At 41.3% G+C, this 27,298-nt stretch overlaps 1 protein-coding gene across 5 annotated transcripts in view; it reads left to right on the top strand.

The window, feature by feature from the left end:
- eml5 (EMAP like 5) overlaps nucleotides 1-27,298 on the top strand; it is a 51,156-nt gene that overhangs the window by 14,472 nt on the left and 9,386 nt on the right. For 2 of the 5 annotated variants that reach the window (XM_085256518.1, XM_085256522.1), the window contains exons 5-31: nucleotides 1,283-1,468; nucleotides 2,031-2,166; nucleotides 2,375-2,398; nucleotides 3,620-3,821; nucleotides 4,082-4,219; nucleotides 4,339-4,595; nucleotides 4,886-5,098; nucleotides 5,184-5,351; nucleotides 7,712-7,818; nucleotides 7,903-8,021; nucleotides 8,147-8,333; nucleotides 8,486-8,591; nucleotides 8,976-9,069; nucleotides 11,832-11,932; nucleotides 12,036-12,229; nucleotides 12,768-12,879; nucleotides 13,064-13,191; nucleotides 16,149-16,290; nucleotides 16,370-16,522; nucleotides 19,168-19,299; nucleotides 19,426-19,514; nucleotides 21,591-21,767; nucleotides 21,898-22,099; nucleotides 22,184-22,310; nucleotides 22,504-22,518; nucleotides 24,977-24,985; nucleotides 27,129-27,207. In XM_085256518.1, coding sequence (XP_085112644.1) covers nucleotides 1,283-1,468; nucleotides 2,031-2,166; nucleotides 2,375-2,398; nucleotides 3,620-3,821; nucleotides 4,082-4,219; nucleotides 4,339-4,595; nucleotides 4,886-5,098; nucleotides 5,184-5,351; nucleotides 7,712-7,818; nucleotides 7,903-8,021; nucleotides 8,147-8,333; nucleotides 8,486-8,591; nucleotides 8,976-9,069; nucleotides 11,832-11,932; nucleotides 12,036-12,229; nucleotides 12,768-12,879; nucleotides 13,064-13,191; nucleotides 16,149-16,290; nucleotides 16,370-16,522; nucleotides 19,168-19,299; nucleotides 19,426-19,514; nucleotides 21,591-21,767; nucleotides 21,898-22,099; nucleotides 22,184-22,310; nucleotides 22,504-22,518; nucleotides 24,977-24,985; nucleotides 27,129-27,207 — 3,597 coding nt within the window. The remainder of the gene's footprint in view (nucleotides 1-1,282; nucleotides 1,469-2,030; nucleotides 2,167-2,374; nucleotides 2,399-3,619; nucleotides 3,822-4,081; nucleotides 4,220-4,338; nucleotides 4,596-4,885; nucleotides 5,099-5,183; nucleotides 5,352-7,711; nucleotides 7,819-7,902; nucleotides 8,022-8,146; nucleotides 8,334-8,485; nucleotides 8,592-8,975; nucleotides 9,070-11,831; nucleotides 11,933-12,035; nucleotides 12,230-12,767; nucleotides 12,880-13,063; nucleotides 13,192-16,148; nucleotides 16,291-16,369; nucleotides 16,523-19,167; nucleotides 19,300-19,425; nucleotides 19,515-21,590; nucleotides 21,768-21,897; nucleotides 22,100-22,183; nucleotides 22,311-22,503; nucleotides 22,519-24,976; nucleotides 24,986-27,128; nucleotides 27,208-27,298) is intronic. The other 3 variants (XM_085256519.1, XM_085256520.1, XM_085256521.1) reach the window with 3 other exon arrangements.

The following is a 27,298-nucleotide window of genomic DNA, read 5'->3' as shown; positions in this document are numbered from 1 at the left end:
GACTTGATTTTGACTCAGAGGGTTAGGGTTAGAGTCTCATTTTCAGGGACCTTTCCTCCATGTTGTCCCTACCCCTGTGTGCCTTCCTCTACTGCTCATGGCCTCATCATAAACCTCTCCAGCATCCAGTGCTCTCTCAGTAATTCTGCAGCGAAGGGATTAGCCAGCGCCTGTGTCTCGCAGCCTTATCAGTTGCGGGCAGGGAGGTCTGTGCAGTCACGCCGCATCCATCCCCACTGCTTCGGCAACAGGCTGTGCGACAAAGCCCCCTCCCACGAACCCTTACCAAACCCAGCACTTGACACACTTTCACCTGTGTGTCCCAGTATTCATCACACATTTATGATTTCCACTATTTAACCTTCACCGAAACCACAAAAGCTCCCTAACTCGCAAATGCTCCCTGAAATCTCAGTGAAGAGCTCAAGACCAGAAAAGTCCTGTTCTGGTACGGTGTGTGCAAGCCTTAAATGACTGATGGCATCTGCGATGCTTGTCTATGATAATCAGTCCCTCCTCTTAGAGCGCAACAGCTCTATCAGTCAGGGCAATGGGTGTTAGCGAGGGTGTGACAAGCTGTCACTTTCAAAGAGCTCATTTGTTTATCCTGTTAGTCCCTATCAAGCTGCTGTGCAATCATTCGTGCATTGTCCGAAACACAAATATCCATTTTGAGTCAAGCTATAGGTTTGAATACGAAGCAGCTGTCAAACACATGATCAGGTGAAGCAGAAAATGGGCTGTCAGCGTGTCATTTTTCTGCCGCCTGCCGGTGATGAGTGTCTCGGTTTCACGTGAGGATGGCTGTGTCTCAGTATTCGAGACGCCTTTCCTGAGCTTTGTCCCTGTGATCTCATCTCCATGCAGACAGAGCGTCTCATTTTCACTCTCTCCCCCTCCGTTTGATGGATTTCGCCCTCAGACGAGGCCATGCCTGTGCATCCCAATGACCTTGTTCATAAATCATGAGCATGCGTGTATGTGCGTGTGTCTGTGGATGCTGATCAGGTGATTACAACACAGCCCCCACCCCCCAGCGAGAGTACCCAGTATGGCATACAGAGACTTGGGGTGAGGTGTGGGATTAGGTATTTTGAGTTTGACTTTTCTTTCAAGGTCTGTGTGCGTGTGTGTGTTTTTTAATGGTGGTTGTACGTGCGTGCCAAAACACACGTATTTGGTCCCAAATACTGCGTAATTGTGCCTTTGCCGTTTCAGGACAGGATTACACAGGGGATTATTAGCCACCATACTCTTCCACTCTTTCTGTTTGTGTTTGCAGTTCTGGAGCTTATGCGGTAATGCTCTCACGCCCAAACGTGGTGTTTTTGGCAAAACGGGGGATCTCCAAACAATCCTCTGCCTTGCTTGCGCTAAGGACGAAGTCACCTATTCAGGTGCCTTGAACGGTGACATCTACGTGTGGAAAGGGATTAACCTGATGAGGACGGTGCAGGGTGCTCATGGGGTAAGTGTGTAATCAGGGTGCATTGTGGTCTTTCGCTCAGGCGGGTTTTGCCTGCACACCTGCAGGTACATACAGAGCAGAACTAAAGTAAAAGCAGCTAGTAAACTTAACGGGGTTCATAGCTATGCTCGCTGGATTTATTTGATTCTGCTCTGTAGAAAAGGATCAGCCTTTTCCTCCACAGGATTAAATGATATCTATGGGATCAACAGCTGGGTGAGGGGGGATAGGCGAATGGGGGAGGGGATAATAACTACAGTACATGTCCATTCCTGCTTTTTGGATGACCAAATATCTTACTAGGGGTTGAACAGGGCCAGACCAGACAAACAAGGGCATCAGTAGAGCTTTCCACTTAAGCTATAATAAAAGCAAACATGACAACTTCCTTTTCTCAGTTTGGTTTTATCTCGAGGCCGCTGTAGCCAGTTTGTAATTGCAAAAGCCTTGTTCAACAAATGCCTGGCTGAGGAGCAGCACTATGGAGTTTGTAGCTGAGGCTGGTTCTGTCGTTGCTCATTTCCTGTGCAGATCCTCACTGACAGCCTGTCATTTCCTCCAGTCAGGGATTTTCAGCATGAATGCCTGTGAAGAGGGCTTTGCCACCGGGGGCCGAGACGGCTGCGTCCGGCTGTGGGATCTCAACTTCAAACCAATTACTGTCATTGATCTCAGGGAAACAGACCAAGGATATAAAGGTGATGTCAAATTTGCTCTTTTTTCCCATTAATTTGGGTACAGAAATAATCCAGGTTAAAATTTAAACAACATTGTGAATGAACAAATACATCTGGATTTTTTTAAAAGGCATTCTTTATATTATATATTTTTAATTAATTTTCTAACATTTTCTTCTTGCTCTCTATTTTTCCCCATTTCCTATACTTTTAATCTTGGACCTAACAGTAGCTAGAGGTGAAAATAGCCGAGGTGGGTAATGTCACTGAGGGCGGAGTTAACAACCATGTCAGTCTGTTTGTAGCAGTCTCCACATTTGTTCTACTGTTCCTCTTGTTGTTAGTAAGTTCAAGCACTGTTGCAATTTTTGCTCTGTATACAGACGTCTTCTACAGTTCTGTGCAAACGTTTTAAGCTCGTACAGTAAATCGGTGATGCTACCAATAATAGCCTAGTGAGTGTTTTTATTCAGTTTAGTTCCCAAAGTGTCCAAAAACAACTGAATAACATTCAAATGTCACCATGTGGAGAACTCAACACCTGCTCTCAACCTGCTGATTTTGCAGATTTTAAATATGTGTTTTACAAACTCAGACGCCATCAATTAAACTTTCTCACTCAACTGAATTTATTTCCAAATTTAGGCTGAAATGCCGTTTAAAGGAATATGTTATAATTTATAATTCATGTTTTTCTCTTGCTTGATGATACAGAAACACAATCACCAGCTAATAATGCAGCAGTACATCAGCTGTTCTGTCATAAAAAAAAGCAGAACTGAGAAGAAAGCGCAAGATTTAATTAATGTGTTTAACAAAGCACAGAAGGTTTATTTGAAAAAAGCAATTAATTCATGCAAAATGAAGCAAACAAATAAAAGACTAAATAGGATCAATCTTTATCTTAAAGTCATCTTCAGTGAGCTGTTCCGAGCATCGTGGAGAAGTCGTCACATTTTTTCCATTCATTCATTCATTCATGTCTCAGTGTCTTCTGTCTAGTTATGTAATCCCAGACTGACTTCAGTATGTTAAGGTCAGGGCTCTGTGTGGGCCTCACCTTTGTGTTGCTGAAGATAGTTCTTGATGATTCTGCCTGTTTGTTTGAGGCCATTGTGATGCTGCAAAATGACTCAAGGACTGCCTCTCTGATGACTAAGACACCAAACATCAAAAGTGGCTGAAACTTTTGTACAGTACTGTATGTAAAGAGCATTTGCATCCTCCATCCTATACTTGCTGTATTACCAAAAGTCAGTTGCAAATCGGCTTGAAAACATGTGCCATCCTTGTATTTCTTGTTAAAAAATCCGTCCTAGCTTGCAGATGGGTATTATCACCTCCTGTTTTTATTATCCCTGTTGCGTCTTTAATAACGGCTGCCTTTTATAAGTGGCAAATGTCTGTCTGCTTTCATGTTTGCGTGTTATTTCGTTTCATTTTTGGTTATGTTTACCATTTGTGTTTCTGACAGGGCTGTCAGTGCGTAGTGTGTGCTGGCGAGGAGATCACATCCTAGTGGGCACACAGGACAGTGAGATCTTTGAGATTGTGGTCCACGATCGCAACAAGCCCTTCCTCATAATGCAGGGTCACTGTGAGGGAGAGCTTTGGGCGCTGGCTGTGCACCCAACGAAGCCTCTAGCTATGACTGGAAGTGACGACCGCTCAGTCAGGTAAAGCCTCAGCTTCCGTTCGTGCAGTATTAACTCGTGCATGCAATTTGTGTGTAAAAAGTTAGTCCCCTCCACTCCAATACAAGTTAGATTTGTAATGATGTTGATCTTTTGGAGTAATTGGAACTGCCTGGGTCCGGTTGTAAAGTTAATGTATCACAGGAAAAAGGCCAAATATCATTGACTCTTCAATTTGCACTTTTTCATTCTTCTCCGGTTGTTTTTACCTCTGCATTTTTCCTGCTGTTATGTCTGTACAGGATATGGAGCCTTATAGATCATGCGCTGATAGCTCGCTGTAACATGGAGGAGCCTATCCGCTGCGCGGCTGTAAGTACTGATGGTATTCACCTGGCACTGGGGATGAAGGATGGCTCATTCACTGTTCTAAGAGTCAGGTGGGTATACAATTCGAAAGTTGGATGGAAAATTTAGATCTAGCTATAAATCTCCTCTAAATGAAGAGGTTGCATTATTTGGTGTCCATTAGCTAATACATTCCTCTGCTTCCCTCCAGAGACATGACTGAGGTGGTGCACATCAAGGACAGGAAGGAGGCCATCCATGAGCTGAAGTACTCCCCCGATGGGGCCCACTTGGCTGTAGGCTCAAATGATAACTCGGTGGATATCTATGGTGTGGTGCAGAGGTACAAGAAAGTGGGTGAGTGCATTGGCTCCACCAGCTTCATCACCCATATGGACTGGTCCACAGATAGCAAGTATCTGCAGACAAATGATGGCAGCGGCAGGAGGCTCTTCTACAGGATGCCAAGTAAGTACAGGAATATAGACTGCAGTATACACTGTGACTTAGGAGATAGAGTAGCTCGTCTGCTTACTGGCAAGTTGGTCTCCAATCGGCATTTTGAAGCATCCTTGAACAAGATTTCAAATTGAGAGTGCATGTGTGTGATCAATAAAACACAAAGAATAAAGTGCATTAAATAAATTTCTGTATGATGTTGATCGGTCAAACAAAATATAGAAAAATCCTACAGAACTACCAGGTTATTTATTAAAGATGCTGCTTTGTGAGATAAAATGTTGCTCTCTTTTGTTGAGGTGGGAAGGAGGTCACCAATAGGGAAGAGCTGAAGTTGGTACAGTGGGCTACGTGGACATGTGTTTTGGGCCCTGAGGTTAATGGACTATGGCCCAAATACTCGGACATCAATGACATCAACTCTGTGGACGCCAACTTTAACAACCAAGTCTTAGTAACTGCTGATGACTATGGATTAGTCAAACTTTTGCGATATCCATGTGTAAAAAAAGGTAAAGACTATCTCATTTTATCACAAAAATGGCATTTAGGTAAAACTTTATACTCTTTTTCTAATGCATTGTCTCTTGATTTCAGGTGCAAAATTTAAAAAGTATTTAGGCCACTCGGCTCACATAACTAATGCTAGATGGTCACATGACTACCAGTGGGTAGTAACTATCGGGGGTGCTGATCACTCAGTGTTCCAGTGGAAGTTTGTTCCCGAAAGAAAGTCTAAAGAAGCTCTGCATATAGCACCTCAAGGTACAGTATTGCCCTCACTCTGGCTTTATTTGCATCACTGTACTTACTGTAATGTGGCGCTTTATGTCCTTCAGAACTGTAGGTTTTACTTCTGATCAATCCATTAAGGAATATTGCAGCGTTACATTTTAATGTAGGTGATGACTTGCATTACGGCTATTACTTATTTCATAAAATCAGTGGCTCCTGCCAACAAGACATCAAATTAGTCTGAGTGTGGAAGCCGGATGTCTACTCAATCTCCTCTTCAAACAGGAGGAATACTGTGTACAGCAAATTCTGTCTTACGTACTGTTCATTTTCATTTTATGGAGAGTTACACAAAAGCCCTTAGTCTCATGACAGACATTTTTAAAAGTTATCGAAGGGAAAGCACGAATATATTATTGATGGCTGAATTCCACTTATGGGAGTTCCTGCTCTTGTACATGCTGGTTTACAGTAATGGCTTACTAGGATACTTAATGGACCTGTGCCATCATTAATTCTGCCTGTGCTTGTCCTACTCCAAATGTCTGCTGTGATAACGGTCTGTGATACCACTTTCTTGTCTTTGTGGTATAATTTAAAAAAATGGAGTCAGGAGGTCATTACTTTGCTTTCAAAAAAACGCTGGGAAAAGAGAGATTATTTGGCTTGGCTCTGTCAAAAAATACTGCTGCAACACTCCTCCCACTGTCTTCCTGTGGTCCTAGCCTGTCTTGGAGGTCAATAGGTTAACTTCCCAAGGTGTTCAGCTAATGCAGCTCACCTGAGTGTTTCGACCCATTACAACTGGCCAATGAATTCATTTGATTCCGTTTGCGTTTATGCCTAACAACTCCATGGCACATGTGCTGATATTACTAGCTTCGAACAACATTTGTTTAATTTTCTGATTTTCCGTCTTATTTAAGTGAATGTATTGCGTAGACTACTTGTCATTTGCTTTTTGCCAGTTTGTGGAAAAATTGGGGGCTTGTCCAGGATCTTTTTTTGCTTGCAGACAGCAAAAGGAAACAGCTTAGTTGGGGAGTTTTTGTCTCACAATGTGGTCATGCTACACTTAATTGTAACATAATTGCCTTTACTCTCTGGCTAGCCTCACTCACACTGGATTTATTAATCGGGGCTAAGCACACTTCATTTTGACCTAGCATCTTCAGTTCTCTCTCTCTCTCTTTTATTCACACAAGCTTTTGAAAAACACTCTTGACAAGCACCATGGTCCATGAGTTTATGCATTTTGTGGCTTAATTGGGGAGATTTTGGAAGCATTGTTATTTTGTTCTCTCAAATGCGTTATAGAGCCATTAATTACTGATTATAGGGATATTTAGGGATCCAGCTGTTGTTGACTGTGCTGATAGTGCGCAAGTCTAACTGAGCCATGCTTGGGGCCACCTTTGTAAGCCGACTGGGCTTAAGGTTCACCTAATCATGCTAGGATACAGTACCTAGTGCTCACACTAATCAACTGAACTAGATTTTGGAGTTGTTGTGGACATCGTTGGGCACGTAGTTTGTCTAGTGCCTACGCAAGAGCCAGGTTAACTTTCTTTGATCTTCCAGTCTTTATGTTGTCTTTATGTGAACTATTGACCCTCTTGGCTGTGGCTCCATATGCACATACAGTACATGGAAGTGGTATCCATTTTCTCATCTGATTTTCCTAAATGCTTCGGAAAAAAGTGTGAAGCTACGACTGTTTGTCTGACTTAAACATTGCCTTTGCTAAATTCAGAGATTTATCACCATATATGTCATTCCTACCAATAATGGGTTTTATGAATGTAGTTTTTTGTCACACAATTAATATACTCCTCACTCTAACCTCATGAACTTGATGTGCTAACCCACGAGAGAGCAATGTGCTAGATTTCTTTCTTCTTGAACTTTTTTTTTTTTTAGCAAACCGTCATTTCTATAAAGCTCTGCAAAGGAACGGCTATCACATTAATTAAGACAAATCCAATAAAAGTGAATGAACCTTGGAAAGTATAATTGCATTGTCGTTCCCAAGTCATATTTTTTCCAGAGACAGACTGCCTTGTGCTCTCTGAAATTAAACCACATACTAACTGCCTTTCCTTTTAATTTTCCTAATGGATCTTGTGAGTAGCCGCCCTTAGCTGCCAGTTCTGCTTATTGCCATGTCTTGGCACGGCTTTACTGTGCTGCATCAGCATTATTGTACATTTTTCTTCACTGTTGTCACTGTGAAGCAGGACAGTCTAATAAATAGGAGATGTCGTAGTGTTATTACATGACTGACCCTGACTCCCACTGAAACAGGATGGTTTGTAGTAGGATATTTTTCTGATTTAGAAGCGGGGGGAATTTTCTGGCAAGCTGTAATGTAACCTTGTTTCTACCTACAGAGATACTGGCAGACTCTAACAGCGAAGAGTCAGACTCTGATCAGTCAGACGTACCTGAGATGGACTCGGAAATTGAGCAGGAGACGCAGCTCACATATAGACGACAGGTTTGTGTTAAAATCAAAAGCATCTCCTGGGAAAATATTACTGTGAAACAAGCAGTATGTGAACACTTTTCCACATGCATTCAGGTTTATAAAGAAGATCTACCTCAGCTCAAAGAGCAGTGCAAGGAGAAACATCGAGCAACAGCTATGAAGAAGAGAGAAAGAGCACCAGGGAGTGGAGTAAAGCTGCACTTCATTCATGGGTAGGCTCAGAAATTGCATAATCCCACACCATCCCAGCATTAGAAGAATTTCAGCTAGAGAAGTCTCTTCATGCATAGTGATTAAATAAAGCCCCCTCACCCCCTACCCCTTTTTTTGTTTGCAGCTACAGGGGGTATGATTGCAGGAGCAACCTGTTCTATACCCAGACTGGGGAGATAGTGTACCATGTTGCTGCTGTAGGGGTTGTGTACAACAGACAACAGAATACGCAGCGTTTCTACATGGGCCATGATGATGACATCCTCTGTCTGGCTCTGCACCCCCTAAAGGATTTTGTAGCTACAGGCCAGGTAGCCGTTAGACTCCTAACATAAAATATTCAAGGTTTTGGGGGTTTATGGACCCCTTCAAAGCCTTTAAAAACCTTTCAGCTGAGCTATATCTGATCCAAAGGGGTTCACTTGGTAGATTTGTGATATTTGTATGTTTTTTGTTTACCCAGGTTGGCAGAGATTCCTCGATCCACATATGGGACACAGAAATGTTAAAACCCATGTCTGTTTTGAAGGGGTTCCACCAGCTTGGAGTGTGTGCTTTGGACTTTTCAGGTAACACACAGTCTTGCTTTGTCAAACTACACGTATGTAACCTAGACATGCTTTTAATACTAACAAATTATTTTAGACATCCTGTTTTAACAGGGAAACAAAAAAGTAATTTCACACATAAAAGAAATAGGTAAATTCGCAAGTCACCAGTTTTTCAGGCAGCAGTGAAGAACCTTATTCTGCTGTCTTTTAGTCGCAGCAGTCTGACAGCATCAAGGGGGAACTGTGCATCTGACTATCCCTAATTGGCCACAGATAGAGGCATGGTGGTGATCTGTATGTCATAGTCAGTGAATCACCTGCTGTAGATCAAACCCGCTATGGTGCTTTCATGTTGCTAATAAGAGCCAAACTTCACTCACAGACTGACTTTTCCATCCACAGCGGATGGCAAACGGCTGGCCTCTGTGGGCCTGGATGACAATCACACCATTGTGCTATGGGACTGGAGAAAAGGGGAGAAGCTCTCTGCCATGCGGTTAGTACAGTTTTATTACAGCATTTGCACATCTGCAGGGTGGTCTTTCAGGAGAGCTTTGACAAACCTCCCTGTTAATTCTACAGATTGTTTGAGCACTTTTGCTTTAAATATGGACATTTATAGATGAGAGCTAAATTGAAGCCACTTTGCTTTGCAAGGCTGACAATGTGATTGATAGAACAGAGGAGAAAAAGGGAATTACCTTTTAGATTACATGGCGGCTCCTCTGTAGACGTAAAGCCTGCCTGACTCTGAATGGCTAGAGCATGAGTATGCCCCAGGGCCTTGGCTGTAGATCCATAATCAAAGAGAATTACTTTTAACTCGTATACCAGGAGCTGCGTAGATGAGATCCTGGTGAGTTTGAGCTGCTTGATATGTCAGACGCTATTTGCACAAGGAAACGTGTTTGGAAAATGAATTAGAAGACAGTCTTTTGAGATGTACCCTGTTTCCCAAGGTGCAAAACGTACATAAAAGCAAATGGATTGCTAAAACAATCAAGCAATGAAAAGGAAAAGTGGTAACAAGCAAGCAGCGAAAACAATCATATGTCTTACGATGCCTGAAACAAACTGAACAATAAAGACTACAGTCGACAGACTGAAGTCTGCATTTTAAAAATGCATCCGATAACTGAAGACTTGAGTATCCAAGACAAGCATGATACTCTGGTTTTCATCATTACCGTGGTACAACTAATCCCTATATATGATAATAATAGTAATGGATTGCATTTATATAGCGCTTTTCAAGGCACCCAAAGCGCTTTACAATGCCACTATTCATTCACTCTCACATTCACACACTGGTGGAGGCAGCTACAGTTGTAGCCACAGCTGCCCTGGGGCAGACTGACAGAAGCGAGGCTGCCATATCGCGCCATCGGCCCCTCTGGCCAACACCAGTAGGCAAGTAGGGTAAAGTGTCTTGCCCAGGGACACAACGACCAGGACAGAGGGATCGAACCGGCGACCTTCCGGTTACAGATGCGATTCCCAACCCCCTGAGCCACGGTCGCCCACGATGTATGTGAACAACACATAATTATTCACTCGCCAGGCTTGATACAAATGAATTAGATTACCAGACCTGAATTATGGGTTTATTTAGAGCATTAAAGGTGTCACTTTCTCCAAAAAGATATGGCAAGATTTCCAGTTCTAAAAAGCCGAAGGCACCAGAAATAACTAACAGGAAAGCATCCGCATCCCGAAATATCTCTGCTTTTGTTTTGTTGCTCATCCTACTTGATGTTCGTATTTAGTATTTACTCCAGTGAAATACCCTGTGGCTACTTGGGAGCGGTGCATTGCGGGTTGCTCTCCTGCGTGCTGCTTGCCAGGCTCTCACTGGAGCTTAGGGACAGCTAGAGCAGCCTAATCTCTTTTATAGACACTGGTGGGAAATACAGTGAGGTGGACAAAGAGAAATGGGGCTTGACAGAGCCTGGCTTGTACAGCACCGCTGGCAGAGGGGGTATGGGATGGAGAGCCTAAAGAGGGTGCTTTTATTAGTTTCACTGTTGGATTTAGCTTTTCTTTATTACAGTGTAACTGTATGGGCGATGTTTGTCAGCAGCGAGATTTAAGAAGTTCAGAGCAGCACAATAATAAGATGCAACAATGGAAACAGTTGGCACACCCTTATGTAATCATCTCTGTCAAAAAACATGCATCACAGCTTCCTCAGGGTAGCTGTGTTGACTAAATTTGATCAAGACTAAAATTAAATACATTTTCTGTGTGTTTTTGTTTTAGTGAGATTTGTAAGTACACAACACTTTTCAGTTAGTTTTTCTTTTTTCTAAATTATCTCTGTTAAACATATTTTGTCACTCTTGGTTTTCATTTTTACTTTTAATTAAAGATAAAGAGAGCTTTGTTTCTTAGATCGGTAACATTATGGTGTCTTATTTTGCTCATATTTTTAAAGTAGTTGATGTTTCCTCATAAAAATCATAACATCTTTTTCAGAACATATTTTTTAATGGATCCAATAGAGGAATACTGCATCCATCCAATTTTTTAACCACTTATCCAAATTTAGGATCATAGGGGGGCTGCAACCTCCTTCAGCTGTCACAAGACAAAAGGTGGGATACACCCTGGATAGGTCCCCAGTCTCCTGCAGAGCCTCTTGAATTACACTAGACAAAACCACCTTTTAATCTTTGAATTCAAGTGAATAAAATAAACCACCTAGCCATGCAGTCTGCCTTGACTTGTGAGAGAATGGATCGCTCTAAAGAAGTGAATCCATGCCCGACATTGATGTATGTCACTGCTCACTGCAACGAGTCAGTTTGTGAATGTTTTTCGTTTCTTCCACTGTAAGTGGTGTTATTGAGAAGTGTAAGCGTTTAAGAGCCACAGCATCTCATCCACTAACTGGCAGACCTTGTAAAGTTACAGAGCGGGTTCACCGAGTGCTGAGGGGCATACTGCATAGAAGTAGCCGACGTCAGTAACTACAGAGCTCCAAATCTCCTGTTGTATTAACATCAGCACAGAAACTGTGTGTTAGGAGCTTCATGGCATGCTTTCAATGACTGAGCAGCTCCTGTAAGTGGAATATGTATGCAGCCTAAAATGTTTGTCCACATAGTGCATAATGATGTAACACACATTACACGTAACTACACAAATTAAATATTATTTATCTTGTGATCTAGATATAAGCATTTTAATTTTGCAGCAGTGTAAAAAAAACGTGCAAATTAAAAGTTTGTGTTGACATTTTAAAATGTTGTTTTTCAGGGGAAGCAAGGACAAGATATTTGTTGTCAAAATAAATCCCTACCTTCCTGACAAGCTCATCACAGCTGGTGTGAAACATATGAAGTTTTGGCATAAAGCTGGTAAGACCTGCATTTCACTGTTGACTAGCAGAACAGCCTCTAAAAAGCAGAACTGGGGCTCAGCCGTGACACATCTCATCGTGACTGTCTGGGTCTCTTTCAGGTGGTGGTCTAATTGGGCGCAAGGGAAACATGGGGAAGACGGAGACTATGATGTGTGCTGTGTATGGCTGGTCAGAGGAGATGGTGTTTTCAGGCACATGCACAGGGGACATTTGTATCTGGAGGGACATGTTCCTGATGAAGACTGTCAAAGCCCACGACGGACCTGTTTTCAGTATGCACGCTCTAGAAAAGGTATAACACAAATCCAGGAGGAAAGGCTCTTCCCCTTATCAGGCGAAGTTTTGTCTTTAACTTGCAGATCATTAGATATTGTTCTTCTGTCGTCATTTTAAAGGGATCCTGTTGTGCTTTTTCTTATTTTATGGTGAATGTCCATTTTATGTGAAAGTAATCCCTCAGCTCAAACCTCAAGCTTCAGTCTGCTGATATTTGTTGAGATGTCAGTGAGAGCAGATATTTTTAATATGCTCATCTCAGGCACACAGCTCTGGCTCTGAGTATGTGCTGTAGATTAGAAGAAAGTCGCCTTCAATGGTGAGGGAGGGAGTTAAAAGATATGCTTTCATACAATTGAATGGATTTAAGGCCTGGGCCAAGACACCAAGGTAAATTAGGAGTTACTCAGTGTCCAAGAATAAAATCATGCAGTTGGAAGCAAGCACAATAGATCCCCTTTGAAATATGATATTAGAGTTCCCAGTTACATCTGTTTAGATCTCATTTTAGAGATCATTGCACCTTTACATGTTACAATATTTTGGCCCCGTAGGGATTTGTGACTGGTGGAAAGGATGGTATTGTAGCGCTGTGGGATGACACTTTCGAGAGATGCCTCAAAACCTATGCCATCAAGAGAGCAGTCCTAGCTCCAGGCTCCAAAGGTAAAAAAGGTCACCCTGTTCTCAACTGTCTGCTGCTGCCCTTGGATCATGTTTGTCTAGCCATTATGTAATGCAAATCCATTTAAAACATTCAGTGCGTTTAACTGAAATGAAGATTGCATCCTGTAGCCTGGTCCCTGCTAAGGTCTTTGTGACTTCATTCTTTATTTCACTGACTCTGCAGGGTTGCTCTTGGAGGACAATCCCTCCATACGTGCCATATCTCTTGGCCATGGCCACATCCTAGTGGGAACCAAGAACGGCGAGATCTTGGAGGTGGACAAGAGTGGTCCCATCACTCTGCTCGTCCAGGTAAGAAAAAAATCACATAGCGAATAACATACGCAGTCATCAGCTTCAGCCTGTACCAGCCCAGTCAAGATATTCAGGAGGATGCTATTTTCTCTGCAATATGATGAGCTGGAAGTCTTTAACTTGACACAAGTAGTGGAGTCGAACGTCTTCTGAGCCAGTAAAGATTTCAAAGGTGGAATATGTGCTTTATTTCACAGATAGAAAGCGGATGCATGATGAGGATTGTGATGTAATACATTTTCCTTATTGTTGAAGCGTTCTTAACAACATAATACTGGTGCCATAGATTACTCATCTGTGCAGGTTAATTTTCAGCATGGCGCCTAAATTGAATTACTGGACCAAAAATGAAGGGTCTTTTAGGAAGGTGGTGGAAGGATTAGTCTAAGGTAATGTGTGTGAGAACCGATGGCATGTTTCACTCTATCTTAACAGGCATTAAGGTTGATGTGAAAGTGCCTCTTTATGGGTGCAAAAATCTAAATAAAGATCGTCACAATATGTTACACTTTGTAAACTAGTCTGCAGTAATAGATGCATATTATAGTATGGTTAATAGTCTAAAACATGCAAACTTACCAATGCCGATTCACAGAGGAAATAGTTGTAAATGCTGATGAATTACTGGCACTCAGTGGGAGGTTGTTAATTTGGTTAAGTGCTCCTACAATTTCTCCTCATCTGCCTTGATTTTAGGCAGATGGAGCAAATGCTATTGATTGCCCTTTAGATCGCACAAGAAGCGATCAATTGACGAGAACGAACGGGGACGGTTTATTCTACAAGCTAATGAGGTTAACTGTGTTAGATGAGCAGAAACTCCATGAATACTGGTATGTATAGGCCAGGGGTGGGCAATTCCAGGCCTCGAGGGCCGGTGTCCTGCAGGTTTTAGATCTCACCCTGAATCACATGATTAGTTCGTTACCAGGCCTCTGGAGAACTTCAGGACATGTTGAGGAGCTAATTTAGCCATTTAAATCCGCTGTGTTGGTTCAAGGACACATCTAAAACCTGCAGGGACACCGGCCCTCGTGGCCTGGAGTTGCCCACCCCTGGTATAGGCAGTAAAGAAAGAATACAACGATTTATGTGTGTGCAAGTGGTATTCTTGTTTATTGCTGACATCAAATAAACACTGCTCAAAAAAATTAAAGGAACACTTCAAAAACACATCAGATCTCTGGAAAAAAATCATCCTGGATGTCTATACTGATATAGTCTGGATGTTGGGATTTAAAGGAAGCCACATCAATTTACTGCAATGACAATTTTAAACCTACAGAGTGCTGAATGGAAAGATACCCCGAAAATCAAAGCAAAAAAATGTTGCACCAGGCTAGTCCATTTTATCAAAATTTAATTGCAGCAACTCAAAATAATCAGTTGTTTGTATGGCCGCCGCATGCTTTAATGCATGCCTGACAATGTTGGGGCATGGACCAGTCCCTCACAGAGCCCCTGAACAGTCTGAGGTGCAGACCATTCCAGACTGACCCACCACCAAACTGGTCGTGTTGAATGATGTTACAGGCAGCATAACATTCTCCATGGCTCCTCCAGGCTCTTTCACGTCTGTCAAATGTGTTCAGCGTGAACCTGCTCTCTTCTGTGAAAAGCATACTGTATCAGTGGTGGACCTGCTTATTCTGGTATTTTATGGTAAATGCCAGTCGGGCTCCATTGTGCCGTGCAGTGGACATAGGCCCCACTTAGGCCACCCTGATGAAGTCTGTTTCTGATTATTCGGTCAGAGACATTCACACCAGTTGCCTGCTGGTGGTCAGCAGGGCTCTGGCAGTTTTCATCATGTACCTTCAAAGGAGCAGATACTGGTCCTGCTAATAGGTATGTTAAATACTTGCCTGGCTCTCCTAAAGTGACTGCCTGTCTCCTGGAGTCTACTCAGTACACTTGAGACTCTGCTGGGTGACACAGCAAACCTTTGGGCAAGGGCACGAATTGATGTGCCATCCTGGAGGAGCTGGATTACTTGTGCGACCTCTGTAGAGTCCAGGTATTGTCTCATGCTACCAGTAGTGACACTGACCTTGGCCAAATGCAAGACTAGTAAGAAAAAAAAACAGACAGAAAAGATGAGGAGGGGGAAAATATCCGTGGCCTCCACCTGTAAAACCATTCCTGTTTGGAGGGTTGTTAATTTCATTAACACCAAAGCAGCTGATAGTGAACAATAACCCACTCTGTTATTTAACTGACCAGATCAATATCCCAGCAGTTTAACTGACTCGATGCTCTAAATAAAAAGTGTCTCTTTATTTCTCTATGTTTAAGTGTCTCTTTTAACATCATAGGCTTTGATTTTTCACTTCTAATCACTGCATTGTAGTGTTTTGTAGTGAAGCATGGTGCAGGCTTAGAATATCAACATCAAGTCCTAATGTAGATATTGATTCCCACAGGGATATGATGAATTACAATAGAATATTTATCGCACATAATGGAAACTGTAAAGCCATTATAAAAAGTTTTTTTGTGTGTAGTATTTAGTCATAAATGACTAAAATAGTTCATGAGGACCCCTTGTTTAATTGTATAGCCAGTGTACCCATAAGCAGACACAAAATGAGACAGAGTGGACCAATATTAAGTGAAATTATATTTACTGATTCACAGAATACGATAAAGGAAAAGTGCTCCCTTAAGAAAAATCAAGTTTGATCAAATCAGTGCTAAAGAGCTCAGAAGGAATAGGCAGGAGGGAGGTAAGGCAAAAAAGATGTATGAGGTGAGCCTTCAGAATTAAGAAAACGCAAAGAGAAAAATAAATTAAGTCAACACAGAAACAGGGAATAAAAAACACAAAATCAGACACAAACAATATGCATATATATTCATGTTGAATCATTTTTCAACTTTTTTTTCCTCCATCACCTGTTGTAAAAGTGTGTTGATCACTTAAATCAAATATTTCTGCTTTTGTGTATTGGCAGGGTCACATGGAGGGTGAAGTGTGGGGCCTGGCCACTCATCCCCATCTCCCTCTCTGTGCTACCGTCAGCGATGACAAAACCCTGCGCATATGGGACCTGTCCCCGAGCCACTGCATGTTGGCTGTACGCAAACTCAGGAAAGGTGAGTCACTGTTGAAAAGCTAACTGATAACAGGAAGTGGATCGTCCCAGGCATTTAACAGACACCTTGTCCGCCGCAGGCGGCCGTTGCTGCTGCTTCTCCCCTGATGGCAAAGCTTTAGCAGTGGGCCTGAACGACGGCAGTTTCATTATTGTGAACGCAGACACCCTGGAGGACCTGGTGTCCTTCCACCACCGCAAGGACATCATCTCAGATATCAGATTCTCTCCAGGTCTGTCTGCTCACCTCCGCATTTCCTCACCGATACAAAACTCTGAGAATAAAATAGACTTCTAAAAGCCATGTGCCCTCCAAAGCATCTGAGTTTACAGTACGTAGGATGCTGTGCAGTATTTCAGCTGGTGTATATATTTTCCTCCCGCTGTGAGTCGGAGAGATATTGCTGCAGGCATGACCCAAATTAATGGCTTTCTGTAATAAGGCCAGACAGAGAAACAGCAAGAGAGGAATGAGAAACAGTGGGGGTGGACAAAGTGAGAGCAAGAAACTAAACTCTCTTTCTCTTGGACACTTAACCTTAATCTACAATGCAAGGGATCCTGTTTCTCTACCCAACACCCATTCTTTACTGAGAGTGCCTTCCTTAGATTAGAAGGCATTATACAAAGTTGTGTAGTAATATTTATTATTATTATTATTAACCTTTATTTAACCAGGAAAAGTCCCATTGAGATTAAAAACCTCTTTTGCAAGGGAGTCCTGGCCAAGAGGCGACAACACGTTGAAATTACAAAGTTACATACATATTATAAATAACAATTACATTTTAAAAACATTTTTCTCTGGCTCTCTCAATCTGGACTTAAAAGCATTTAATGAAATAAGATCTGCTATCTTCCAGTCTTTTTGCATCATGTTCCATGTGAAAGGGGCAGCATAAGTAAAAGCCCTCTTTCCCAGTTCAGTTCTGGCAAATGGAACATTGAGCAATAAAAGATCGCTTGAACGCAGGCTGTAAGAAACAGTACTTCTCCGTGTGAGCAGATCGCAAATGTAGGTGGGCATTTGTCCAAGCAGGGCCTTATAAATAAAGATGCACCAGTGAGCAAACCTCCTGGAGGACAACGAAGGCCATCCCACTCGAGCGTACAGATCACAACAATGGGTCAAGGCCCTACAGTTTGTAATAAACCGTAAGGAGGCATGATAAACTGAGTCAATCTTATGAAGACACTGGGCGGAAGCATTCATGTACAGCAGATCACCATAATCTAAAACAGATAAAAATGTAGCATTTACAAGACACTTTTTTGTCTCAAAAGAAAAGCAAAATTTGTTTCGAAAGAAAAATCCCAATTTTAGTTTGAGTTTTTTCACAAGATTGTCTATGTGAGGTTTAAAGGTCAGAGAATCATCAATTAAAAAGCCAAGATATTTATACGTATGCACCACTTCTATGAGGTTTCCCTCAAGAGTGGACACCAAGGGGACAGTTTGAGGAAATCTCTTCATGTTTGAAAACAACATTAGCTTTGTCTTTTCAGCATTGAGAACCAATTTCAGCTCCAGAAGTGTGTGCTGAACCACGTCAAAAGCTTTCTGCAACGATTCTATTGCCTTTTCAAAGTTTGAGCCAAAGGAATAAATAACTGTGTCATCAGCATAAAAATGCATACTAGCATTGGACACATTTTGTCCCAAATCATTTATATACATGATGAACAGCAGAGGTCCTAAAATTGAACCCTGTGGCACCCCAGTGTGAATATTCAAAAGTTCTGAGCACAGATTTTCACATTTAATGCATTGAGTCCTGTCACTCAAATAATTAGTAAACCAGGAGACAACATGTCTAGACAGCCCCAAAGAAAGAAGCCTATGCTTTAAAATGGCGTGATCCACAGTGTCGAAAGCTTTTGACAGGTCAATAAAGAGAGAAGCACAGTGCTGTTTTTTATCAAGAGCAACAAGTATGTCATTTATCACTTTTGTGGCAGCCGTGACAGCACTATGCTGTTTTCTGAACCCAGATTGTAGTTTTGAAAGAACTTCATTAGAGTACAAGAACTCTTTTAATTGCTCACTGACGAGAGACTCAAGGACTTTTGCCAAAACACACAAGTTTGATATTGGCCTGTAATTAGTCAAAATGGCCGGGTCGCCTCCTTTTAATATTGGCGTAACAAAAGTTTGTAGTCCTTAATTATGCTATTATTTTTTCAAGTATGTAGACCTTTCTAAACAGCAAGATGAATAATGAAACATCTGATTACTTCTTGTTAAATTCAGTTGTGTAAATCCACAAAGAGCAGTAAACCTCACAGTAGCAGCTGCTGCAGCAGGTCAGCTGATCATAGCCTGTGCACACAGAAAATCTGCTGGAGCTGTCAATAGAAATGATTGTGAGTGATTTTAATTCCCCACACTGAGTCACTTCGAACAATCTTAGGGTTCATTAGAATTTAGAATTAGAATCTAGAAATGCACAAAAATAACTGGTAGAAATGTTCTCCAAAGACCTACGTCTTACTTTCTTACTTCTACTACAGGGCCTGTACTTTTTCACTTTTACTTGAGTTAAAGAAGTTGAATCACTACTTCTTTTAGATAGTATTTTTTAACATAAGTATCTGTACTTCTGCTCAAGTAAAGAAGAATTATGGAAATCTAGACTTTGAGGTAATCCAATATTTTCTTTGTGGGACTAGAAGAGAAGACAAGGTAGGGAGACTAAGGGGCCGTGTTATTGTTTATTTATATGCCATATGTACATTATTCACCTGCTTGTGATGCTATATGAAAAGTCAGGTGATCACCTAAGTTAGAGTGATTTGATCACAAGGGGACAACTTTTGCGATAATTCAGTCTGGACTGAAACTAACTTGCCCTTTTATCCTCCTTTCTTATTGGCTCAGGAGCTGGGAAGTACCTTGCAGTGGCATCAGGAGACAGCTTTGTGGATATTTACAATGTAATGAGCAGCAAAAGGGTAGGAGTGTGCAAAGGATGCCTCAACTACATTACCCATCTGGATTGGGATCGGAGGGGTAAGCAGGTTCTTAAAATGCTCACTAAATCTCTACAAATGACTGTTTAGGAACCAGTTATAGATTCAAAATCTCGCTGTTAAAAAAATATTCACCAATATACCCACTGGGCTCTTTAATTAACAGGAAAACTACTTCAAGTCAACACGAGTGCTAAGGAGCAGTTTTTTTTCGAGGCTCCTCGAGGCAAAAGGCAGACCATCCCAGCTACAGAGGTAAGCAGTGAAGAAAAGGCACAACATGGTTATGGTGCTGTTGGCACACATTTTCCCCTCGGGATCACAGGAGGCTTGGGGAAGGGCAGTGAAGCATTAAGACGGCCCAGTTTTCACCAGTATCATTCTAATTTTGGCAGTGGAAGTGGGATAGTGTTTAGGGTCACTTTAAAACATTGTGACATTCACACTGCTTGTGAGGCACACAGAAACAGGGAGCGTTAAGAAAATAAAGGTCAGAGATGAGAGATGTCACTAGGTCACGTCTCAGTGGAGCATTAGACGTCCTCCCTTCTCATTTTACCTCATTGTGATCCATTCGTCTATTATTCCCTAACATTCCTAGTGTTAGTCCGCAGTAGTTATAGGATTGTAATTGAAAGGTTAGGTCTGCTCTTGCCTGGCTTGTGTTTTGGTTTTTTTTTTTTTGCCTTTTTCTTTGTTTCTATTGATGAGATAGTTTGTGCTGTGGAGAGCCTCAAGGCTCTGTTCGTGGTCCTATTTTATTTCCTGTTTATTCACTAAATATTTAAATTTGTCATTTTAATACAGCATGCCATCTTTATGCCAAAATCCAATGTTATGATCACATTAATTTGTGCAAAATCAGATCAGAGAAACGTAATAAACGGGAAATACATACAACAGGCAACTATAACTATGAATATAAATATAAAAGAATACAAATATTAAATGTGTCTGGGATATTATAGGTGCACAGGTGTGTAAATACACATCGTGGCTTACAATAAGTAATGGAGTGCAGTGAGGGGTGTTTAGTCCTGTTCAGTATGGGTAGGTCTGACCCAGTTAGAAGAATTAAAGAGTCTGAGAGCAGCAGGAAGGAACGACCTCGTGTGTTGTTCCTTCACAAAGCGGGTTGAAGGAATGTGTTGCTGAAACGGTCAGTGTGTCCAGTGTGTTATGAAGGGGGTGGGAGTCGTTGTCCGTGATTGCCAGGACTCTTGCCAGCATTCTGTCACCAACCACCTCCTCCATACTGGAGCCAGCAGAAGTTAGCATAGCTTAGCTTAGCAAATATACTGGGAGCATGTGTAAGCAGCTAACTAGTTGAGCCAGGTCTGTTAAACTATTTTCCACTTTTCCAGTTCTTCCTTTAAGGCAAGCTGACCATCTTACAGCTGTAGCCTGACATTTAACAGACATCCAGTGTTATTTACATAGTGGCAGAAGCACAAAATAATAGGGAGTGAATTCCACCAACCATACGATACTCTCTGACCAAACAATGATGATGGTAGGAAACCCATCGTCTGATAAAACTTTTAGCAAAAAAAGGACAATGTCAATGTGTAGTTTAAAGGCAACATGATGATCCTTTGACGATCCTGCAGTGATGAATGTTCGTATTAAATATGACCCTAGTTTCAAATAATTAGGTAATCGTGTCTCTAAGTGAAACTTACTGTGAGTCTAAAACTCAACCTTCAGACTGCCCTAAATGCTCAGTTTCAGACACTTTTTTCCACTATTAACAATTCATGACATCAGTCAGTGCTGATTTTCCTAATAAGGCTTAAGAAGCCCCACCTGCCTGCTGTTTAAACCTTTTATTTGCAGCGGGCAGTATATCACAGCTTGAGTTTTTACATGGGTAAACTAATGTGCTGCAACAAAGCTTCTCTGCTTGAGTCCTGGAATAAAAATATAAAGCTATAAATGACCATAATAGGTCCACTTTAAGCTGTGCACTAAAAGTCTGTCACATCTGACTCTGGATTTTTCTTTTTACATTAAGAAATTTGTGCAAAAGCTTTTCCAAGCAGCACATAATTATTCATCCAAAAGATATATTCTTATATTTTAAATCATTTCCTTTGGCAGCTGGTGTATTATAAATTATCTTCCTCCAGCCACTGAAGATTACAGATGGTTCCAAACGTTGAATCTTCTAATAAAGGCATGGTGTGGGGTTCTGTAGGGTTTAGAATTCAATATAATATTTTAGTTTTACCTGTGAGGCTTCTTGGAGTAAAACCCTCAGACTGTATTTCTAACCTATGTTAATGTCCTTCCAGTTTGACATTTGTTTTCTTATTTCCTGGCTTTATTCAGGTGGAGAAGATCGATTGGAGCACATGGACGTGTGTCCTGGGAACATTTGTTGAGGGCATCTGGCCTGTGATAAGCGAGGTCACTGAGGTGACCGCTGCCTGCCTTAGTAATGACAGGAAGGTGCTAGCAACAGGAGATGATCTAGGATACATCAAGCTCTTCAGATATCCTGTCAAGGTTCGACACAGTGCATAATTCTCTGTATTATCTTGTTTAAACATCGCATGACTCGAGTTATAAGTTGTGCAAATTTTATGTTAATTATGTGTTAATGTCACAAATGTTAAATAGCGTCCTTCTCCCCCAGGGGAAGTATGCAAAGTTCAAACGCTACGTGGCCCACAGCACACATGTTACTAATGTGCGATGGACCCACGACGACAGCCTCTTAGTGACTGTCGGTGGGGGTGACACGTGCCTCATGATTTGGGCCCACGAGCCCGAGGGCCACCGCGAAATCAGACAGTGTGACAGCGAGGAGTCGGATATTGAGAGCGAGGACGATGGAGGCAAGAAATTGAGTTCTTCTAAGATTTTTGTCAGACGTGATCCTCTTGTCGAATGAAAAATCGAGTTTCCTTTTGCCCCACCAGGTTATGACAGCGATGTGACGAGGGAGAACGAAATCAACTACACCATCAAGGCCTTATCCACCAACATGCGACCAATGACAGGCGTGAAACCCCACTTGCAGCTGAAAGAGCCCTCTGTGGATGAAAGGTATTCCTCACTGAAGCAGTGACGCAATAATAATAACGAGGCTTTTGTGTCAAGCTAAAGCCAAACCTGACTTCTTCACACAGCCCTGTCCTGTCCCTTTCCTTTTGAAATAACTCTGCCTTTTCTGCTCTTCTTTCCTTTAATGGCTGTCCATCTGTCACTATCCTGCTCCATTATTTTATTCCACTTGAAGACAAGGGGTAGTCAGGTAAGTTCTTGTAATTATATAGAGCGATTCTGCTAAAGCAATAAGCATAGGCACATAGGCAAACTGTATGTAACAGCAAAAAAAAGAAAGAAAGTGTGGCCTTGATCCCATTACATGTTTTCACACATGCACCATAACCCTTAGTTTTTGTAGACATTACCCAACTGAGATGCACAATATTAACTTTGCTCATATAGCAGCTCTGAAATAAAGATTATAAACTCTTTGAAACTCACTTTGACAGACAAGCAAAAAGCAGAACACCACATTCAAACAGGAAGTCAATCGTTAAGCCCACAAAATGGTCAAATTAAAAGGTTAATATAAGGAAAAGGGGATGGCAAAATGCACAAATCAAATTTTCATTATAAAAAACACCAACAGTTAAAAAACAAAAACACAAGAAAAGATAGGATTACATAAAAGCTGTGCTACAAAAATATGATTTAAGAAGTGATTCGAGGAAAATCTGCAAACCTTATCTTTCAAGTCAGGTCATGCTATATCCAAGCAAAGCATTATCACCTTTAGAGTTAAGCTTTGAATCTAGAGTGGCTCCTCTTGTGAATCTGAGAATCTCAACATTTCTGCTGTGCAGCCTGGGGTACGACACAGACATGTGTTAAATGTACAAATGTTAAAAATGGAAAGAAGCCAGAGTAGGGGTAATGTGCTAAAACTAGTCAAAAGATTGATTTGATGCTGATTCTGAACTGGTTGTAGGCAGGTGAGTGAGGAGGGAGTCACTACAGTGAAGCCTTAAGAAAATAAAGTGCAAAATAAATAACTTTCCCCAAGTCAGAATTAATGTAAGAAAACAAATGACAAAATCAGTAGGAAAGGATGTGAAACAATCTTACCTACAAGCTCCTGAGTACAGATTGAGTGCAACGCTTTAATGTGAAAAAAAGTGCAGATCTGTCTTGTCTTTGACACACTCCAGTAACAGTTTCCAGTTTCCGCTGGAAACTGAAGTTGTAAAATCTTAGTGAGAAGACCCAAAAGTAGAAGGTGATAAGAACAAGAAACAGGCTTCATATGGTAATATGTTAATGCAAGCAGGGATCAAAACACGGATCAGAAGCACAAAGAGAGAAGCTTGACAAAGATGGATGAAGTAGGACTATATGCACAGGTGATTGACAGACACAGGTAAAGATGATAAGGTGTGGCACACAGTCATAAAAGAGGGAAAAAACAGGAATTAAAAGCAAAAATGATCAATGACTTGGACTTATAAAGTGCTCTTTTACTCTAATTGAACACTTGAGCACTTTTAAGTACAAGCCACAGTACTTACAGCGCTTTCTTCTATGGATTTATGCACTAACACACACACGCACACTCATACAGATGAAGTGAAGCCAACTTGGGTTGGGTATCTTTCCCAAGGACACTGAAACAGGACATGTGAAAAAAACAGCTATAAGTATTGCTGAGACATGAACATGTACAGAGCCCTGCAGGGGACATTGGAGAAAAAAACTGCAAAGCACTGAGTTAATGTCTTTGTAGTTGATGCCAAGCTCAAAGAAAAATCTCTGAATCTCTCTCGCAGGTGTGTGACAGGTTTCAGTACTGATTTGAAAGTGCATGGACTTAAATGAAAAACTTTTGCGCGATCTTGCAAAAATATATCTTCAATTTTTCCTTCTCCAGTGTCCCTTGTAGAGCTCCTTAAACATGAACACCAAACATGGTAAAAAAAGAAAAAGATGAGGGAATACAGAAGAGTGCGAGAGAAGGGACATGAGCAAGACAGAGAAACACGAGAATTAGAAAGAATCACATTAAAAACAACACATCGACGGATGATTGTGTTCATTTTTCGTTCTTGTCTGGAGTTCATGTTTGAAAAAAGCTGGACAAATTAAATCCCTGTTTTGGGCGTTCTCACTACCAGGAAAAAATGGGGCTTAAAGTTCAATAAGACATTGAATTATTTTGCTGCAGTGTCCTGTCCTCGTTCGTAGTCATCGCAACAGAATCTGAACAAGTACTAAATCTTTTCAACAGTCAGCGACTCAGGGAGAAATGGGAGGATTATAGTGATATCAAGCGATAAGAAATATTAACATTATACATGATCATCCCTTTAAAAGTCTTTTAGACGATCAGTTTCTTATTGTTCCAGATCATGCATTATGAACTTTCCCACAATTATAAAACATCTCGAATGCATCACCGACTGTCGGTGCTTCAGATTTGTTCTTTCACAGATTGATTGATTCATTTATTTTTTTGACATCGACGCAACCAACCACGCAGCATCTTCTGGGCAGCGGTTGTCATAGAAATGGACTTTGGTTGTCATGGTTACACGGCGGCACTGACTCTTGTACTTTATATCCTCAGTGGCTGAGGTGTTGCTTTGCACGTGTCCGCCTGGCAGCAGTGAGCGCTGTGGGAAACCTTTTTTTCTAACTCTTGTTTTTTCTTTGTCATTGCTGCCATGAAGAGGATCGAGGTAAGTTCCTCACTGTGTTTTTCTACTCTTCATTTTCTCCTCGCTATCACTTTTGTGGTCTTTTTCTGACCTGCATTAACTACGGTTTGTTCATATAAAGTTACAGGAGTTGGCTTGTAGAAATCTGCTATTTTTGGATTGTTGGTGGTCCTGCTCTGACCTCTTGCCTCTTACCCTTGACCTCAAACTTGCACAGAATTTCAAGAGAAGCCTAACTTTTAATACACAGCAGGGGTTTCAAATATTTCAATATTGGCTCACCAACAAGTCTAATTCAGCCTATTGGATGGCTTTGCAAAGTGTGAAAACTGCAGTAACATCATTAATTACACCACTGCTCCCTGTGTGGGATGCTAGCTTTACTTTTCCATAGTTTGAACTGTGAATAAATACTGCTATTGTTTAGTCACTAAACCTCAAAAAGGGCACTATTCTAAGATAAATTTTTAAAATAGCTTTTATTTTAATTGCCACATTTCAGACATTAATCTAGTTTAAACAGGAGTCTTTAACCCTGGAGAACCCATGGGGTCAGATCCGACCCCATTGGTTTACTAGGGAAACCATGGGGTTAAATTTGATCCCATGGGTTTTCCAGGGTTAAAGTTTGCAAAAAAATTTATAAATTTTGCCCGAGTGGGGTAAATTGTGTCTTTCATTTGGGTTTGTGTTTCAGCTTTTTTAAACTCTTTGCTGTGATCCAGGTGAACATTATTAGAATTCTGTTACTTATTAAAAACAGAAAATTTGGTGCGACATTGAGATTGAGACTGAATTGAGTTTGACAGCCCTGATTTAAAGAAACACAAGAGCTGAATTGTAAATGAGTAGTTTTCTATTGGAGTTTTGTTTGGTTGTTTTCATCGCCCACAGGGTTGTGCAACATGAATTTGTCTGCCAGGGTGAGGCTATCGTTGCGGTGACATCCTGACCTGAACTGTGCTTTGGTCACGCCAACACAACTTTTCGCCTCGTCAGCCCCATTTCCCAGATTCCAAAGCAACTTTTGTGCACACTGGAGGAGATCCAGCACACTTCGCATGGGAACAAAAGAGGGACAGAACAGGACCTCAGAGAGATCTAAAAATAGCAGCCAAGCTGAAAGCTGTCAAGAGAAGCCTGAAGAGATGATCCTGAAGGGGAAATCATCCAAATTTAAACCAGGAAACGATTTCTGTTTTGTCAAACGCTTACATTAAAAAATGATTCTGTCACCTAAGTGTGCTCGAGGCAAACGAGGCAAGGTTTAACAATTCTTCCTTGTGCTAACTTTTGTATGCACAAAATAATGAAAATGAACAGGTCTAACTGTTGGTTTAGTCCCACATTATGGAAGCATAGTGGTGGCATTCCTATGACTGTTAAAGTAACATCAGTAATATGACCAGTGCACTGAATTGATGTCATGCCACTGCGTTCATATATATTCATGGTTTTTATGGCAGTAGTTACTACTGACCGCACATGTTTATTACTCCTGAAGTCTCTGCTTTATTTGGTGGTGTTCAAGACGTTCATTTGTCCTGGATACTAAACCTGTCGTGATCCTCTTTAACTTAATTTATAGCTTTCATTCTCTTCTTCTTCTTCACACACTACAATAACTTTTGAATTGTGATGGATATTGAGCCAGTTGAGCTACTACGTCATTGATATTCCAGTTTATTTTGTGTTTCAGCTCGAAAACAGTAGAGAGGCAGTTTGCTATTGATATTAACCACTAATTACTTACTAAAATATACTATAAGAAGTGTAGTGAAGTTCTTAGGTGGAACCAGTTGCTGACACAAGTTAATAATTTTAAAAAATGCTTGAGGAAGATGACTCGTCGATCTGACTGAGTACGCACCAGGGAGGAGGCTAATAAGACAGCAGTAAATTAAATCAGACAATAATGAAGGCACGATTGGAAACATAAGCAGGAAACTTACCCTGAAAATTAAACAGGAAGTAACTGAAAGTGATAAAGAAGAGCTCACACAGCCAAATACAGGAGACGCAGAGTGCTGTGAAGAGTAAGCAGTGTTATATTCATGTAACAACGGTAGTGCAATGATCCTTATTATGTTCGTCATCATCATTATTGCTGTCAGCATGAAAAGCAGCTCTACGCCAATTCTCTTATCACAGCTGTCTGTTTCAGGCCTCCTGTCAGCAGAGCGCTGCCACAGCCAGAGAAGCTGCAGACCAACAATGTCGGCAAAAAGAAGAGACCCATCGAGGTAAGGACCTAATGTCATGAGTGCTGGTTTCATTTGAACCCTGGCAGGGGTGCTGTGATCGTCACGTGGAAGATTTTGAGTGTCAGTCACT

Source organism: Mchenga conophoros, linkage group LG19 (genome assembly GCF_057382185.1).
Source record: "Mchenga conophoros isolate Kocher_MC1m ecotype Shallow Benthic linkage group LG19, M_conophoros_male_GT1.1, whole genome shotgun sequence".
In the NCBI taxonomy this organism is placed as follows: Eukaryota; Metazoa; Chordata; class Actinopteri; order Cichliformes; family Cichlidae; genus Mchenga; species Mchenga conophoros.
The sequence above is the reverse complement of the archived record's forward strand: the minus strand, read 5'-3'. Positions and strand labels throughout refer to the sequence as shown.